At 38.5% G+C, this 14,242-nt stretch overlaps 1 protein-coding gene across 1 annotated transcript in view; it reads left to right on the top strand.

Annotated features, from left to right (window-relative positions):
* LOC103181151 (calcium/calmodulin-dependent protein kinase type IV) overlaps positions 1 to 14,242 on the top strand; it is a 96,046-nt gene that overhangs the window by 31,659 nt on the left and 50,145 nt on the right. The window contains exon 2 of the mRNA XM_042333928.1: positions 12,675 to 12,753. Coding sequence (XP_042189862.1) covers positions 12,675 to 12,753 — 79 coding nt within the window. The remainder of the gene's footprint in view (positions 1 to 12,674; positions 12,754 to 14,242) is intronic.

The following is a 14,242-nucleotide window of genomic DNA, read 5'->3' as shown; positions in this document are numbered from 1 at the left end:
TCTATTCCACTTTACGGGTCAAACAGGATTATGTGGTGCCCGTTACCAGGGAAACATAGTCTCTGGGTGATCGTGCACACTATGTTCTCCATCGAAGGTAGCTAGTTTAAAAACATTATGAGAACTGCCTTGTTGTGAAGAATTGTATTTCTGAGTCGAATCATATTAAATAATAAAGTCTTTACTAGTCAGTGGTAAACTGAAAAATATTGAGGAGGATAAATGAAGTTCAGCAGTGATAGACAGTGACTGTCATTATAAGTGCAGTGGACATGGACTTGTTTCTAATGTGTGCTTGTCAAATGTCTAATGACCAACTCGTGACTCCTCTTTGTGGGCGATGTAAGTTGGTTTGTTAATAGGTGACATCCTATCTCCTGTACCATCTAACTGTTTAGGTGGGGTTTAAAGAACCCATGACACTATTTGAAAAGAGACAGGAGTTTATCTTGAGATCTCCCTATGTCCTGGCCAACAATCCTACAGGTCATTCACCTTTTCTGCTTATTGGGACATTACTCTGAGCAATTGGTTGCCATCTTCACCTATACACAGTGACTACACTTTACAGAAAATTCTGTGAAGTGCTTTAAGATGTTTCCATGTGATAAGATGCTCTATAGCAAATACCACAATTATTATAACATGAAATGCAGTGGATTGTAATCAAGTGTTCTGAACTGGTTTGACTGGACACAGTATGAATTCTCATTCCTCATTTGAAGTAACTAAAATGGTAATGTTTGTGTAATTGCTTTTCATTAGGAATAAGTAACAAATCCAAAATCTTAGTCTAAATTTGGACATGAATAATCTCATACAGAAGTTAGCAGTTTGCATGCTTTATTTCTCACACGAATGGAGAGTAATTACGTTTATACAAACATTATCTTAGTCTAAGTTGAATTTCAGAATTGACTGTATATTATGGCAAGGAATCTTCATATACTATTAATATCATATATTTAGTGTACAATATTAGAGGAGGGTTGGTGTGTTGAGTTTAAGGCAAATTTCTGACTAAACCTGTGAAGTGCTTGCAATCGACATCTATTAGCACATTAAAGGACTCAAATTATCAGAGTACATTTGGAGGGGAAGTGAAGCACAGCATGGTCACCAAGAAAGTGATATTCTGGAAAAGGACTGCATGAATAGATTTCAGCTGTTAATGTGAGTCACAAAAGCAAAGATGAATATTATACAAATTGTGCATTGTACTTGTCATCAGGCCTTGTGACAGTTTCTTTGTATATCTGATTAGTTGATAAAGGTGCTGGCTGTGTTTTTTTACTTAAACGGTTGAATTGTTTATCTAGCTTTCATTTTACGCATGAATAGCTAAATCTGTAAAACAAGTACTGAATGGAAAAATGTTTATCCTGAAGTATTTGATTATATGTTCTACATAACATGCACATAATGCTACTTACAGCATTTGTATCAGTTAGATGTGACTCATGAAAAAAATTGTTCATTGCAAGTCTTCTGTTTGTATGTACCTGTACTACACTAGTTGTTATAATGTTAGGGTAGCCCACTGAACTAACACCATTGACCCAAGAAGATGTGAGCAATAGTTTTTTTAAGTCATTAATACAGAGAGATTTAAAATATATACTTTGTGGGCCAAATGCAGCCGCCACTTGCACACAGCAATGTCTCACAAACATGAGACCAAAATATTATTATTATTAATAGGAAATAGGAAGACTTGAAAGGAGAATTGATCTGATCAATGTTTGAGCGTCTCCTAGTGACTGACAAGTCACTAGGTTGTTTGGGAGTAACACTTTACCTATCCTCTTGGCTAAAGAAACGTAAACAAAGAAAGAAAAGCATTTGGGAAATAAAACTCATACTTTTCATTTTTATAGAAAAACATTACCAATCTAGTCTAGGTTTTCACATAAAGACTGGGTGCTTGGGTATAGTGGCATCAGTGTAAATGACAAAGGATAATGTAGGACTGGGGAATCAGCACAACAAAGTTATTTTCCTATAACATATAAGCAGATAAAATAAATAGTTGTTCTGTTGTAGTAGTACTATCAATTTAGTCAAAACAAGCCTTAACATGTTTTAAGGTGTATGCGCTACAGGTTACTAGTTATGGTCATGGAACTTCTATAGAAAGTCCATGCACACATTTTATTTTCAGATTGCTGTCAACACAGATTACTGATAGTAATCTGTATTAAGAATGACTTGTGCAGAATGAATATATTTTGAAAAAATCTGTTGTGAATTCTGAAACATTTTTGAATCGAACAACTGTTATTTTATTTTACATTGATAGAAAAATTAATTTAAGCAACTCTAAAACATCATTGCTAACAAAACCATAAACATTTCAAAGAGAAACAAGAATTAGTTCACTGGTCATATTGTGTATATTGTGAGTAACAGATTTGTTCCTGTGATTCCTGGGATGAAAGGACCGAACAAACTACAGTATAATAAGCGAGTGAGTAAACTCTGGGGTTACGTTGGTAGAGTTCAAAATGTTGATTTATAAAGGGCTTTGAGATGTAGACCAACAAGGAGAAAATCAGAGAAAAAGAGATTGATTAAGGCATTTGAGGCAGGTAAATAGATACTTGGTACATAAGCATATTAAAGGATTTGGAGAAAAGGTGGAGAAATGGAATTCAGATTGGCATAGAATCAACATTAACTGAACAAGAAAGTACAGCGGGCTTATTTTTTGTTTCTTTGTCTGTTTGTTCAGTCTTTAGTTTGCTCTGTATTTAGAATACTGAGTAGCTTTGGGTTGAATTCCCACTGTAAAAGGCTCTATGTAATAATAATCTTTGCATTTGATATAGCACCTCATCACAGCATCGAGACATCTCAAAGCGCTTCACAGGACATAAAGTAGACTGACTGTATTTTGTGGGTGAATGTGTATTATAAAGCTGATGCTAGCTAAAATAAAGAATTGGATTTCTCCTCTAAATACAATTTATGCATCAAATAGGGACAGAAGGAAAATCAGATTTCAAGGACGCTCCAGCTACTTATATATTATTTAGCCTATTTTAAAAAACATATTTTTGGATACTCTTTTCATTTCCACTTGTACTGCGTTCCCTTATCCAAAAAACTCGACAGTACTTTTTCGACTTCAATTTTACTCATTCACAACAACAACAAAATTAAATTTGTAGAGTGCCTTTCACGTTGGGAGGACTTTGCAAGACGCTGAACAGTCAGGGATCAGGATCCGAGCGTTAAGTACTTAAAAGTATCCGAAGTATAAGAATTGTACTTTCCACTCAGTGCCGAAAGAAGCAAATGAGAGTTGATAAAAACGTGATTGAACAGAATTTAAGGCACTCATTTGACACTTGAAGTCAGCTAAGATGATGAATCAGTATGGCTTCCTCTGCCTTTTAAGACTCACTAAACAGGAGGTAATGTATGTAATCATAGCCTTAGATCTGTTTGTAAGAATGTTAGTTTGACTGTTTAAGGTTTTAATTGAGAAATAATATTTCCGTCTCACTAGAAGAGTTTTCTCACTGTATGTTTAACAGGATTCTGAGAATTAACTTTTTTGGATCAGTCCAGCGAGGACATAAATAACATTTTAAACATTAAAAATATTGCACAAAAGCCATATTATATCTGTTATTTGATCAGCTTGTTCTTTACATTCTCTTTATCAGAGCAATACAAGTTGCTCAACAACTGAATATCACTTTAAATTATTTATCAAATATCATTTGTAATTTCCAAACTTTGACTCTTATCCTGTTAAGTTACAACCTCAGAATGTCAAGGGGGTTGAATTGACTGAACTCATTTGAGTTGAATCTCTGAACCATTAGCTGCTTTTGGCATAAGTTTCAACAATATAATTCTTCAGCAGGTAAAAGAAAAAATACTAATTGCTTTTCATTCTTCTGACAAGCCACTGAAAATGGGGGCAATCGTGCATGTGAATGCTAGATTGGGCAATTTAGCTTTTTGTTAGCTTTGTAAAATATGTAACCACAGTACTCACTACTTTCATAGTGAACTATAAATTGTAGATATCCGTAGCACTTAGTATGCAATATGCAGCTGGCTGGAGGATCCGGCTACACTGATCTGTTGCGAAACACATTGGAGGTGGAGTGAGCTTTCTGGCAGACATATCCATTATTAAAGCCACTCACATGAGGACATGAATTAAGCAGTTGTTTTGAATACTCCTGGTATGTGGGATTGGATTCGTCCTCTATTACATCACGGTGTCTGGCACCTCAGAAGCTGCCCACCACGCTGAAGGTAGATGTCCACTGAATTGCGTAATGAGGAAACTGAGGGCTTGGGACGACAGCTGCTGGAAGGCGTTGAGGGTCTAGGTTCATGAACACACGCTCAGAGCTTGGAATTCACGTTGATCGGTGTGTAAGGAGGTAAGCAGTTACTGCTCAAGCTCTGCACTTCCATCTGTGGAACCATCATTCAATGGATGTGGATGTGTATCTGAGCTGTGGGCAGAAAGATGGTAGCAATCCTCTCATGTATTTCTCGCTGAACTGCAATGCTTATTAGGACTTGCAGGATTCTCTTATCTGGTATCCACCTAGTAAGGGTTCAAACCTGCACTTGTTGGATGTCAAATAACCAATTAATGTGGTTATTCTAGGGGATAAACAGATAAACAGGGTCTACTTGGACATGAGTCCAAAGTGATGTGCTTGGCAACCGAATGTCAAAATCAAGTCAAACTTCTGTGGCAGTCTCTGTAGCCCAATTCCTGAGCTAGGTAGGTCTGCAGTATTCCAAGACACCACTGACGATAGACCAGCCATCCTGACTCCTCAGTAGAATCAGGAAGGATAGGGATTTTTTTAAATTTGGTTTTTGCAAGCCCAAACCCGAATGGGCAGGTGGCCCTAATTGGACAAGTAGTGGGAAGCAGTGGCCTCAAATTGCAAACTTTGGCTCTCACCATTAGGGAAGCAGAGTGTATCCCTCCAGAAAGAGATTGTGCATTACATTTAATGTTCAGGTGGCGCACACTTCATATGTGGAACTCTCATTCTGGTTTGGATATTCTCAAGCATGACAGTGTTTTTATATAGATATATATTTGGTACAAAATAGTTGCTAAATATTATACAGGATTTTGTAAATTGTCCTATAGAAACCAAATTAATTTTAAATGCTTAAATTATAATGATTTTAAATTTTTATAAAGATTTTTTTGGTTATCTTGTAAGAAGATCTCCCACGATTCTTATATTGGTGAGTATGGTTCCTATTGAATATTTAGAAACAAGTCAATCATAAATATCAAGAAGAACTTGAAGCTCTTCTGAAATGCATTCTTAAAACTATTTTCTGATAATTTTAATAACATCTTAGTCAAAGCAGGTAGAGTTCTTTGGCTCGTATTTTGCCCCCTTCATGATGTCTTCTTGAGAATTGTGATAGACGCTTTATTCATAGATGCATCAGTTGCAATTTTAGGGACTTTCTTTGACTTTTGCCCTGTTTCTATTTATTAACTAGTTTATTTAAAATCTGCCTAGCATTAGTTTCTTTACCTTTAATATCTGTCAGGGTGGACAAAAACTAACAACATTGAACCTTGCATTTGCTGCTCTGCAGTTGTGATAAACTTGATGGCTTAGTTCCTGCCTGTGGTGTGACATTGTCAGAGCAGAAGAGCAATGCAATGGGTAGGTGCTAAGTATGAACTACAGAAGATAATCTAAGCAGCTGTACTAGGGTGTGCAAATTTGGCATTGCTGTAATATTCAGTTATTCTGGATACAGATGTAAAGATTATGCAAAGATACTAATGTCATGATTGAATTTGAATTTGTTGAGAGCATGAGGAAAAATAAATATTGTACAACTTGTGTTTGAGACTCCACATCTAGTAAAGTATAACACTTGTCATTTTGTTTGTAGCAACTACAATTTCTCATAACATTCTGAGCTCTCAAAAGCTATTACCAGCTTGACACACATCATTTTTCTGCGGTTAACTATCAACTTTCTGAAATAATTTGCACTTGTGTTCCGAATTGGCTTTCTTCCCCCCTCCCCCAGATGGAAACATAAGTTAGTTTTGGTAAAATAATATACAAGTATGACCTGTACTGAGAGATGTATTTATGTTGGGGAACATGCGTAACTTTTCTCCAAAAAAAAACTCTGTTTTTCCCCAGTATATATTTTTTAGAATTTCTCAGTTCTTTATATTTTCTTTCATTTATTTTCAACTTCAATTGTTTTTAGTTACTTCTCATTAACTGCTTTTGCCTGTTAGAAATGTCTTTCTTCCCTCAATGATTGTTGTTCTCTCTTTGCATCCTTCGGCCTACAGGACCTTACTTTGTTTGCTAAATCTTGAAATTATTCCCATCTTGAGACCTCCTTTAGGGTCTACTCCTGATGTATTTTTGGCAATTAAACACCATCTTCCGCCTCTGAGTTTCTTCCCTCCCATATTTCTCTAGAGCATATCAATCTTCTGAACTTTCCATGGGTCTACTGTGGCGGGTACAGGGCTATCGTGGAAGAAGCAGTCGATGCCAGCCATGGTTGGTGAACAAAACAAGTCAACTTTATTAGGCCCCACGCCAACAAATCAGGTAACCACACGTGGAGGGCACCGTAAAAGGGACAACAGTTCCCTTACCTGCTCCTCTCCAGTCTTCCTGTTTCTAGGCATGAATGTCTATTATATCCCTTCCAGACCATCCATTGGCTTCTCTTTTGCAGGGAGTCTGGATTATCTCACTTTGAGAATGCTACTCCAGCAATTGGAGGACATTGTTCTGGAGATCCGATTGACGTTCAACCTTCTCATTATCCTTTAGCTTAGTGTGCTTCTCTATCTTCACCTTCTGAACAGCAGGAGCGTGATCCTTGCATTGCCCGCCAATCCCCCTCGAGGTCCGAGGCCAGAAATTCAGCGGCAGGAGAGCAATTCCAGCACACACCCTTTCTCAGATGGGATACTGGCGACTTTGGCTGGCCTCGCTCCTGACCACGTAGAAAAAGAAATCAAAAAATAGTTTGGGGTTTCAAGTAAAAGGCTATAATTTTTATTATTATTATTGTTAAGAGATTCCCACTCCTCTGCTGCAGCTGTAACAATCGGGTTCCTACTTATTGCTAGGCGTAAGGAAACTTGCCCAACGTTTTGCGTTGCCTGGGGAATCAAACCTGGGTCCTCTCTCTTTGAGTGAGTGCTCTAACCACTGAGCTACAGGACTCCATTACTAGGAGCAGGAATTTTTGCCACTCGGCTCTTGTTAAACCTGCTAGCAAAAGGCATAACGGGTCGGGTGGTCCTAGCTGGACAAGCAGCGGGATTTTGTCACATAGTGCTCTCAGTGGCAAACTATGCAGTTTTAACTGGTTGAACTCCAGCAGTGCTCCAACGCATACAATGGGTTCCCAAAGCCTTAGCTCTCGCCAACCTGTACCTTATACTTTCTGAAATTAGGTGTGTCTTCCCAGGTAGAGTGCGTATTCCATGTACATATGTGTAACTCTCAGTCTCGTTCGGATGCTCTTTAGAATGGTGGTGTCTTTCTGCAAGTGCCAGACCAAAAATGATCCCTGAAATACCAAGATGCTGTAAACGTAGAAACTATACAACTGGCAAAAAAGTTACTATAATAATATAATAATAATCCTTGCATTTGATATAGTGCCTTATCACGTCTTTGAGACGTCTCAAAGCATTTCGTAGAATATACTGTAAAGTGAATTGACTATATTTGTGGGCGAAACACGGCACACAATTGCACACAGCAGTGCCCCACAAACATTCATAGATTCAGTGACCAAATTATTATTATTATTTATTTTTGAAGGGATCATTTCCCCTGGAAAAACGATCCACCAATCAACTAACAACCGAGATACTGCCCCCTCCCCACACACAGGGACAGAGGCTTCTAGACCTAAAGCCGGGTCCACACACCAACCACAGGATCCCAGACACTAACTTTGGTGATTCATGTTAAAAAATTGCACTGGGCTGAAAGTCTTGCAAAAGTTGATGAACACAACGTGGGTGGGTTTCCCCTCAACCTTATGATATTCTGCAATGTCATACAGAGCCATAACCTGTCCCACACATGCCTCAAGAGAAAGGAAGCCAGCCTGCTCCTTCCCGATCAAACCGCAAGCCTCCAATGCGTGTGATATATGTGCAGTGGCTTCCCGAAACACCAATTTAAGAGCCACAGAAATCAGCAATATCCCTCTGTATTGGTTTCAGTGGAGTCACCCTTGTAGATAGACACCTAAATTGCACTCTGGAACACTGATGGGGTGCATGCCTCAGAGAGAATACTGTTGACCAGTGCTAGGAGTGCAGCTCTAAGGTGAGTTGGGGGTTCCTGGCTTGGGACAGCGGGATGGAGTTCCAGAGGGTAGGGGCAGATTGGCAGAAGGCCTGCCCGACTGGTGGGCCGGGCGAGGCGGGGGACGTGAAGCAGGCTGGAGCCCACTGAGTGGAGGGAGCGGGCAGGTTGGTAGAGGGTTAGGAGGTCACAGTGGTAGAAGGGAACAAGGCCATGGAGGGCTTTCAAAGTGACGACCAGGATCTTGAACTGTATCCTCTGTGTGATGGGAAGCCCATGGAGTTGGGCGAGGATGTGAGTGATAGGGTCACGGAGCCTGGGAGAGGACATGGGCTGCAGAGTTCTGGATGATCTGCAGCCTATGGAGGGAGGAGTTAGGGAGGTCGATAAGTAGGGAGTTGAATGCGTGTATGCGTGTCTCGGTATCCAGCAGTTTGAGACAGTGGCGGAGCCAAGCAATGTTGCGGAGTTGGGGGAAGATGGAGTGGGTCATGGCACGGATGTGGACCTGGAAGATCATCACCGTTCTCCATCTCCATCCTCAAAGCAGCTTTTAGGAATTCAGCATTGATGCTGTCAGCTTCAGTTTCTTTACAACCTCAGCTGCAGAAGCAAGAAAGTCACTGGCTACATCGTCAAGTCTGCACTCAGTCCTCACACAGAATCGGTCCCAGGCTTCATGTTCGGCAATACCCCTCGCAGGCTGGACTTGGTACAATCACTCATAGCACAAGGCACATCGACGGTTCCAACCCGACAATCATCCCATGTCACAAGGTCAGCTCTCCCTAGAAGACCAAGGGCTGCCCTCTTAACACTGAAGGCGACTGGCCAGTGGTCAGAGGTTTCCCAGCGACGTCAAACAATGCATTTGTTCCATTCTGCACAACAGTTACTTTACATAAAGCAGTGTCCCAGAAACAGCCATGAAGTGAATGGCCAATTGTATCTGGGAATTATTTCTCACGACATTGAAGCTCTCTTCTCTTTTCGAATAGTGCCATAGATTCTTTAATGTCTGCTTGAACAGGCCAACGGGATCTCAGTTTAACATCTCATCCTAAGGACGGCACTTCTGACAATGAGATCACAGCCTAGACTATGAGTTAAAAGTTCCAACATGGGATTTGAACTTACAACCTTTGGACTGCAAAGGGAGAGTGCTACCAATTGAGCTCCTCTGAAGCATAAAACCATGAATAATTCTCTAATTAAACATTTAATGGTATCAATTGAGTCACTGGAGAGCAAGCATTTTTTCACCTTTAATTTGGTCATTGAGTTAACATCTCTAGTATTGATTTCCTGTTCAATCTGCAGTGTAAGAATCTTTCCTGCCACACAAGTAAATTACATTGCAGTATTACAAAGAGGAAACTGTTTTAAATGCAGAACTTGTACTTTCACTGAATGAAAGTATTACAAAGAGGAAACTGTTTTAAATGCAGAACTTGTACTTTAATAATAATATTCCTTGCATTTAATATAACGCTTTTCACGTCGGAAGGACGTCCCAAAGCGCTTCACAGAACTCACTGTAAAGTGAATTGACTGTATTTTTTGTGGGCGAACGCGGCAGCCAATTGCGCACAGCAATGTCCCACAAACAGTCGTAGATTGAAAATGACCAATTTATTATTGTTTTTGGTTTTGGAGGGATTATTATTAGGCTCTGTGTGGAGTAAGGAAACTTGCCCAAGGTTTCGCTCTGCCTGGAATTGAACTCAGGTCTCTCGCTTGCAAAGCGAGTGCTCTAACCACTGAGCTACAGGACTCCATATATATGTTAAAATTGTGAAGTGTGATGTAAGAGTCAGAGACAAATAGAGTCATAGAAATGAAAGATGGGGAGAAAGTCAGAGAGAAAGAGTCAGGGAGAGAATGGCAGAAAGATTATTACCGTGCAGTAGAGTAGTCAAAGGCAACTCCCGATAGACAGTTAGTTAATAATGTGAAGCTCTCCTTCCTTCCATTCTGGGCTTCAAAACAATAATTGAACCCAAAGATTTCTAGACCACCATTGTCCTTAGGATTGAAAAATTATCAAATCTGTCATAAAATATTGCATTATTTTTCACCCCACCAATAACATTACAAATAAAAGTAAACCTGTTAAGGTTCCCACTGCATTCATGGTGAATAAAAGAGCATTCAAGTGTATCATCTAAAAGTGTTGGATTAGAATTTGTGATTGATTTTTCTCCACTCTGTGACCAGACTGCTCTATCCTTCTAGCTACAGTTCATACAAAACGTTGCAGGTTTAAATCTTAGTCTGTGCGTGCCACTACAATTGGTCTCGGTATCTTTGGTATTCCAGTATTCCTGTCCCCCATTTGCTTGGGTCGAATAGCCCGGCAACACTCAGTGTCAATATTTTCACATCAATAATGGGTATTTGGGCAACACACTGGGGGGTGAGTGGGAAATCAATAACAACAAAATATATTTTAAGATAGTTAACTGCTAAATTAACTAAAGTAGCTGGAGATTTGCCCTGCTGTGTAGGTAATTTTTAAATACTGGAACATACTATTCTTTGAACATGCACCTTTTCTATCATTTTGTTGGTTAGAGATGATCAACGGTACAAACCTTTACCTGTCCAGCACCCTGGGACATCCTTCCGACGTAAAACGCGCTATATAAATATAATTTGTTGATATTTATATATACTATATTTTTACTTGGCCGTTTCTATAACAACAACTTGCGTTTATATAGTGACCTTCACGCAGGGTAGCGTCCCGGAGTGCTTGACAGTGGTGGAGTCTGCCACCGAGCCAGAGGGAGAGGGAGGGGTAAGGTGACCGTAAGCACGATCAAAAAGGAAGGTCTTTAGAATTTTCTAAATTGTACATTTTCACTTGCAATGCATCCTGACTAGTTTGACGGATTAGCAGATATGCTTTTTGAACAATGCTTTTTCTTGTCATGAATGGATAGTTTGGTTATAGATCACAGGTAACAGTTGAGTGCAAATTTAGGCCATTGTAGACACATCTTTTAAAATGACACTACTTCTGAAAAGCTAAAAGTTAAGGAGAAATTGCATAATGGTCAGATTTAGATTTAATGGGGATTTAGACTTATTTGCATATTTTAACATTCTGTTACAGAATCAGTAAGGTTCTTTACAGGGAGGGAAGGAAAATCCCTGGGACAGTCACTGCTGAACGCCTTAACAAATACCTGGTATACGTTTGTATGGTCTCATATAATAGCTTTTTCAAGCTAGGTGTTGGGTATGGCGAAGTGGGACTCCACAGAAGAGAAGAAAAGCAAATTAAGAAAATAGTTCCTAACTATTATAACAAAGAATGTTCTGTAGTTCATAGAAATAGTTGCAATTGTAATTCAGCACTTGTTTGTTGATTCATGTCATGCTGTATACACCATTTTCGCTTTGTGTTTTTCAAGTATTGTAGAAAAATACCATCACTTAAAAAAATGTTTAAGAGGTGAACAGTGTATTATTTTGCCACATAAATGCTCCTTGACACATTCTGTTTTAGCATATTGTAGTAAGCTTCTAGAAAAATAGTACGAACAAAGATGTACATTATTGGTGAATATACAATGGCAAATATTTACTTGGTAATTGTTTGCTCATTTTGTTATATGATCAAGTGATCTCATAAATGTTAAATGTACTAATTGTGTCAACTTGGGATTAATATCAGGCATGCTAGTGCTTAGTTAATTATTAATCTGTCAGATAGTGGTTTTGATCTTTGAACTGTTCAGAAACAATGCTATGAAATTGGTCCTTTGTCAAAAATATTGCCAACTAACCATTGCTGAAAAGGTTTTAGAATTATGGATTGAAGGACTTCTGTAAGATTAGGTTTTAAATGAAGGCCATGTCCAGTGTTGATGTACAGATAAAAAAAAATAATTAAGAAAATACCTAAGGTATAACAAAGCAGAAAGCCGGTGTTAAAATTGAGTATGGTACTTGTTGGTCTAAGGTTTCAGTTTCAATATTATTTTGTCTAAACCAGCCAAAACAATCCAGTATTTAGCAGTAAAGCCTGAAATGTAGTCTTGCCCGGTTACTGACTAATGTAATTAACCCGATTCTTTATTCATAATTAGCAATAATTGCTGTAGCATACTCATGTACCATAATGTCAAAATGTCGATTACATAATGTGTTTGATAGTGCACATGTGAATTACTTTTACAAGCCTTTTTAGCATGTTATGGACATTTTATACATGGCATGTGAAAGACACCAGAGTCTCTAGTACATTACCAATTTAAATGTTAAATGTTTATTTCACTATGTATGATCTATAATAATTCCTAACACCAAACTGACAATATTTTATTTTCCATTGCCTAGCGGTGCCACATCAGTCGTGTTTCGATGCAGACAGAAGAAAACTCAGCAGGCATTTGCTGTGAAAACTCTGAAGAAAACTGTGAGTTTTTTACTGTACTTTATTTTAAAAAGATGCATTATCTCTTGGGATAATAATAATAATAATAATCCTTGCATTTGATATAGCGCTTTTCACGTCGGGAGGACGTCCCAAAGCGCTTCACAGAACACACTGTAAAGTGAATTGACTGTATATTTGTGGGCGAACGCGGCAGCCAATTGCGCACAGCAATGTCCCACAAACAGTCGTAGATTGAAAATGACCAATTTATTATTGTTTTGTTTTGGAGGGATTATTATTAGGCTCTGTGTGGAGTAAGGAAACTTGCCCAAGGTTTCGCCCTCTGCCTGGAATTGAACTCAGGTCTCTCATTGCAAAGCGAGTGCTCTAACCACTGAGCTACAGGACTCCACAAATGGGATAATAGAGTAGGATGGTACCTATGAGAAGCAACAGAGAAGGAACAAGTCAGAAAACAAATTGGTTATTTGTTTACAGGTGCCATTATGTACCTGTGTTTGTCTTGGGTGCAGCTTGCACAGCATGCAGGAAATGAGCTGATGACCCAGAAGGCAGCTATTTTTTAGAGTAGGCAAGCTGGCTTTCCAAGGTATTCATGCAATATTCTCTTCAGTGGTAAATTGGCTTCTGGGTTTCCACATGTGTCAAACAGCTGACTGACCAAAGAGAAACATGTTGGAACATGGGTTCCTCGAATAAGACATAATTTGGGATTGTAGCTCTCAATAAAAAGTTAGTCTTTTTTTTCCTTAAATGACCTGCAGTCTTTCCACTTAAGTTCCACTTTATTTTTATCGTCATATCCTGTTTCACACACAAAGTCTCAACTTCCTTAGGCACTAGGAACTTTGTTTTCTGTGGATAGTAAAAGCTAATATTAATTTGCATGTAACAAAAAACAAAATAGATTGTTCTAAACAGCCAGGGCGTAGTAGCAGAAGATAATATTTGTGTGTAGTAGACCAGGAAAATTGAACCATTAATACCTAAACAATTAATGTTTAACAAATATCATTGTGAAAGGACAAATAATGATCTGCTTGTAGAATTCTGCAAAATCTGAAATCTGCAAAAAAATAATAATAATAACCCTTGCATTTGATATAGCGCCTTATCATGTCATTGAGAGATCTCAAAGTGTTTCACAGAATATAAGTGAATTGACTGTGTATTTTGTGGGCGAAATGCAAAAATATTTTTTTAAAACTAAAAACTTGTAAATAATTTCTGGATCAAAAGTTGTTAAAGCTTTGCAGTTTCCAGTAATTCATTTATACTTAACAAAATTGAGAACTTCCCCTCCAAATGTCAGCTCATTGTTGCTTTATAGATAATTGAAGTAGAGTTCTTCTGCTTCTTGAGGGAAAAGTCACAGCAATTGAGAAGAAATTTTGCATGACGTACATAATGTTGTTTCTATTTATGAATACTGAGTATGAGAAGGCTGAAATGAGACCAGGATTTTAAGATTCAAATCTGATATCTGGGATAAGATGATTGATTTTTT

Source organism: Callorhinchus milii, unplaced genomic scaffold (assembly GCF_018977255.1).
Source record: "Callorhinchus milii isolate IMCB2004 unplaced genomic scaffold, IMCB_Cmil_1.0 Scaffold1, whole genome shotgun sequence".
Taxonomy (NCBI): Eukaryota; Metazoa; Chordata; class Chondrichthyes; order Chimaeriformes; family Callorhinchidae; genus Callorhinchus; species Callorhinchus milii.
Note: the sequence above shows the minus strand (reverse complement) of the source record. Positions and strands in the feature narration are given on the sequence as shown.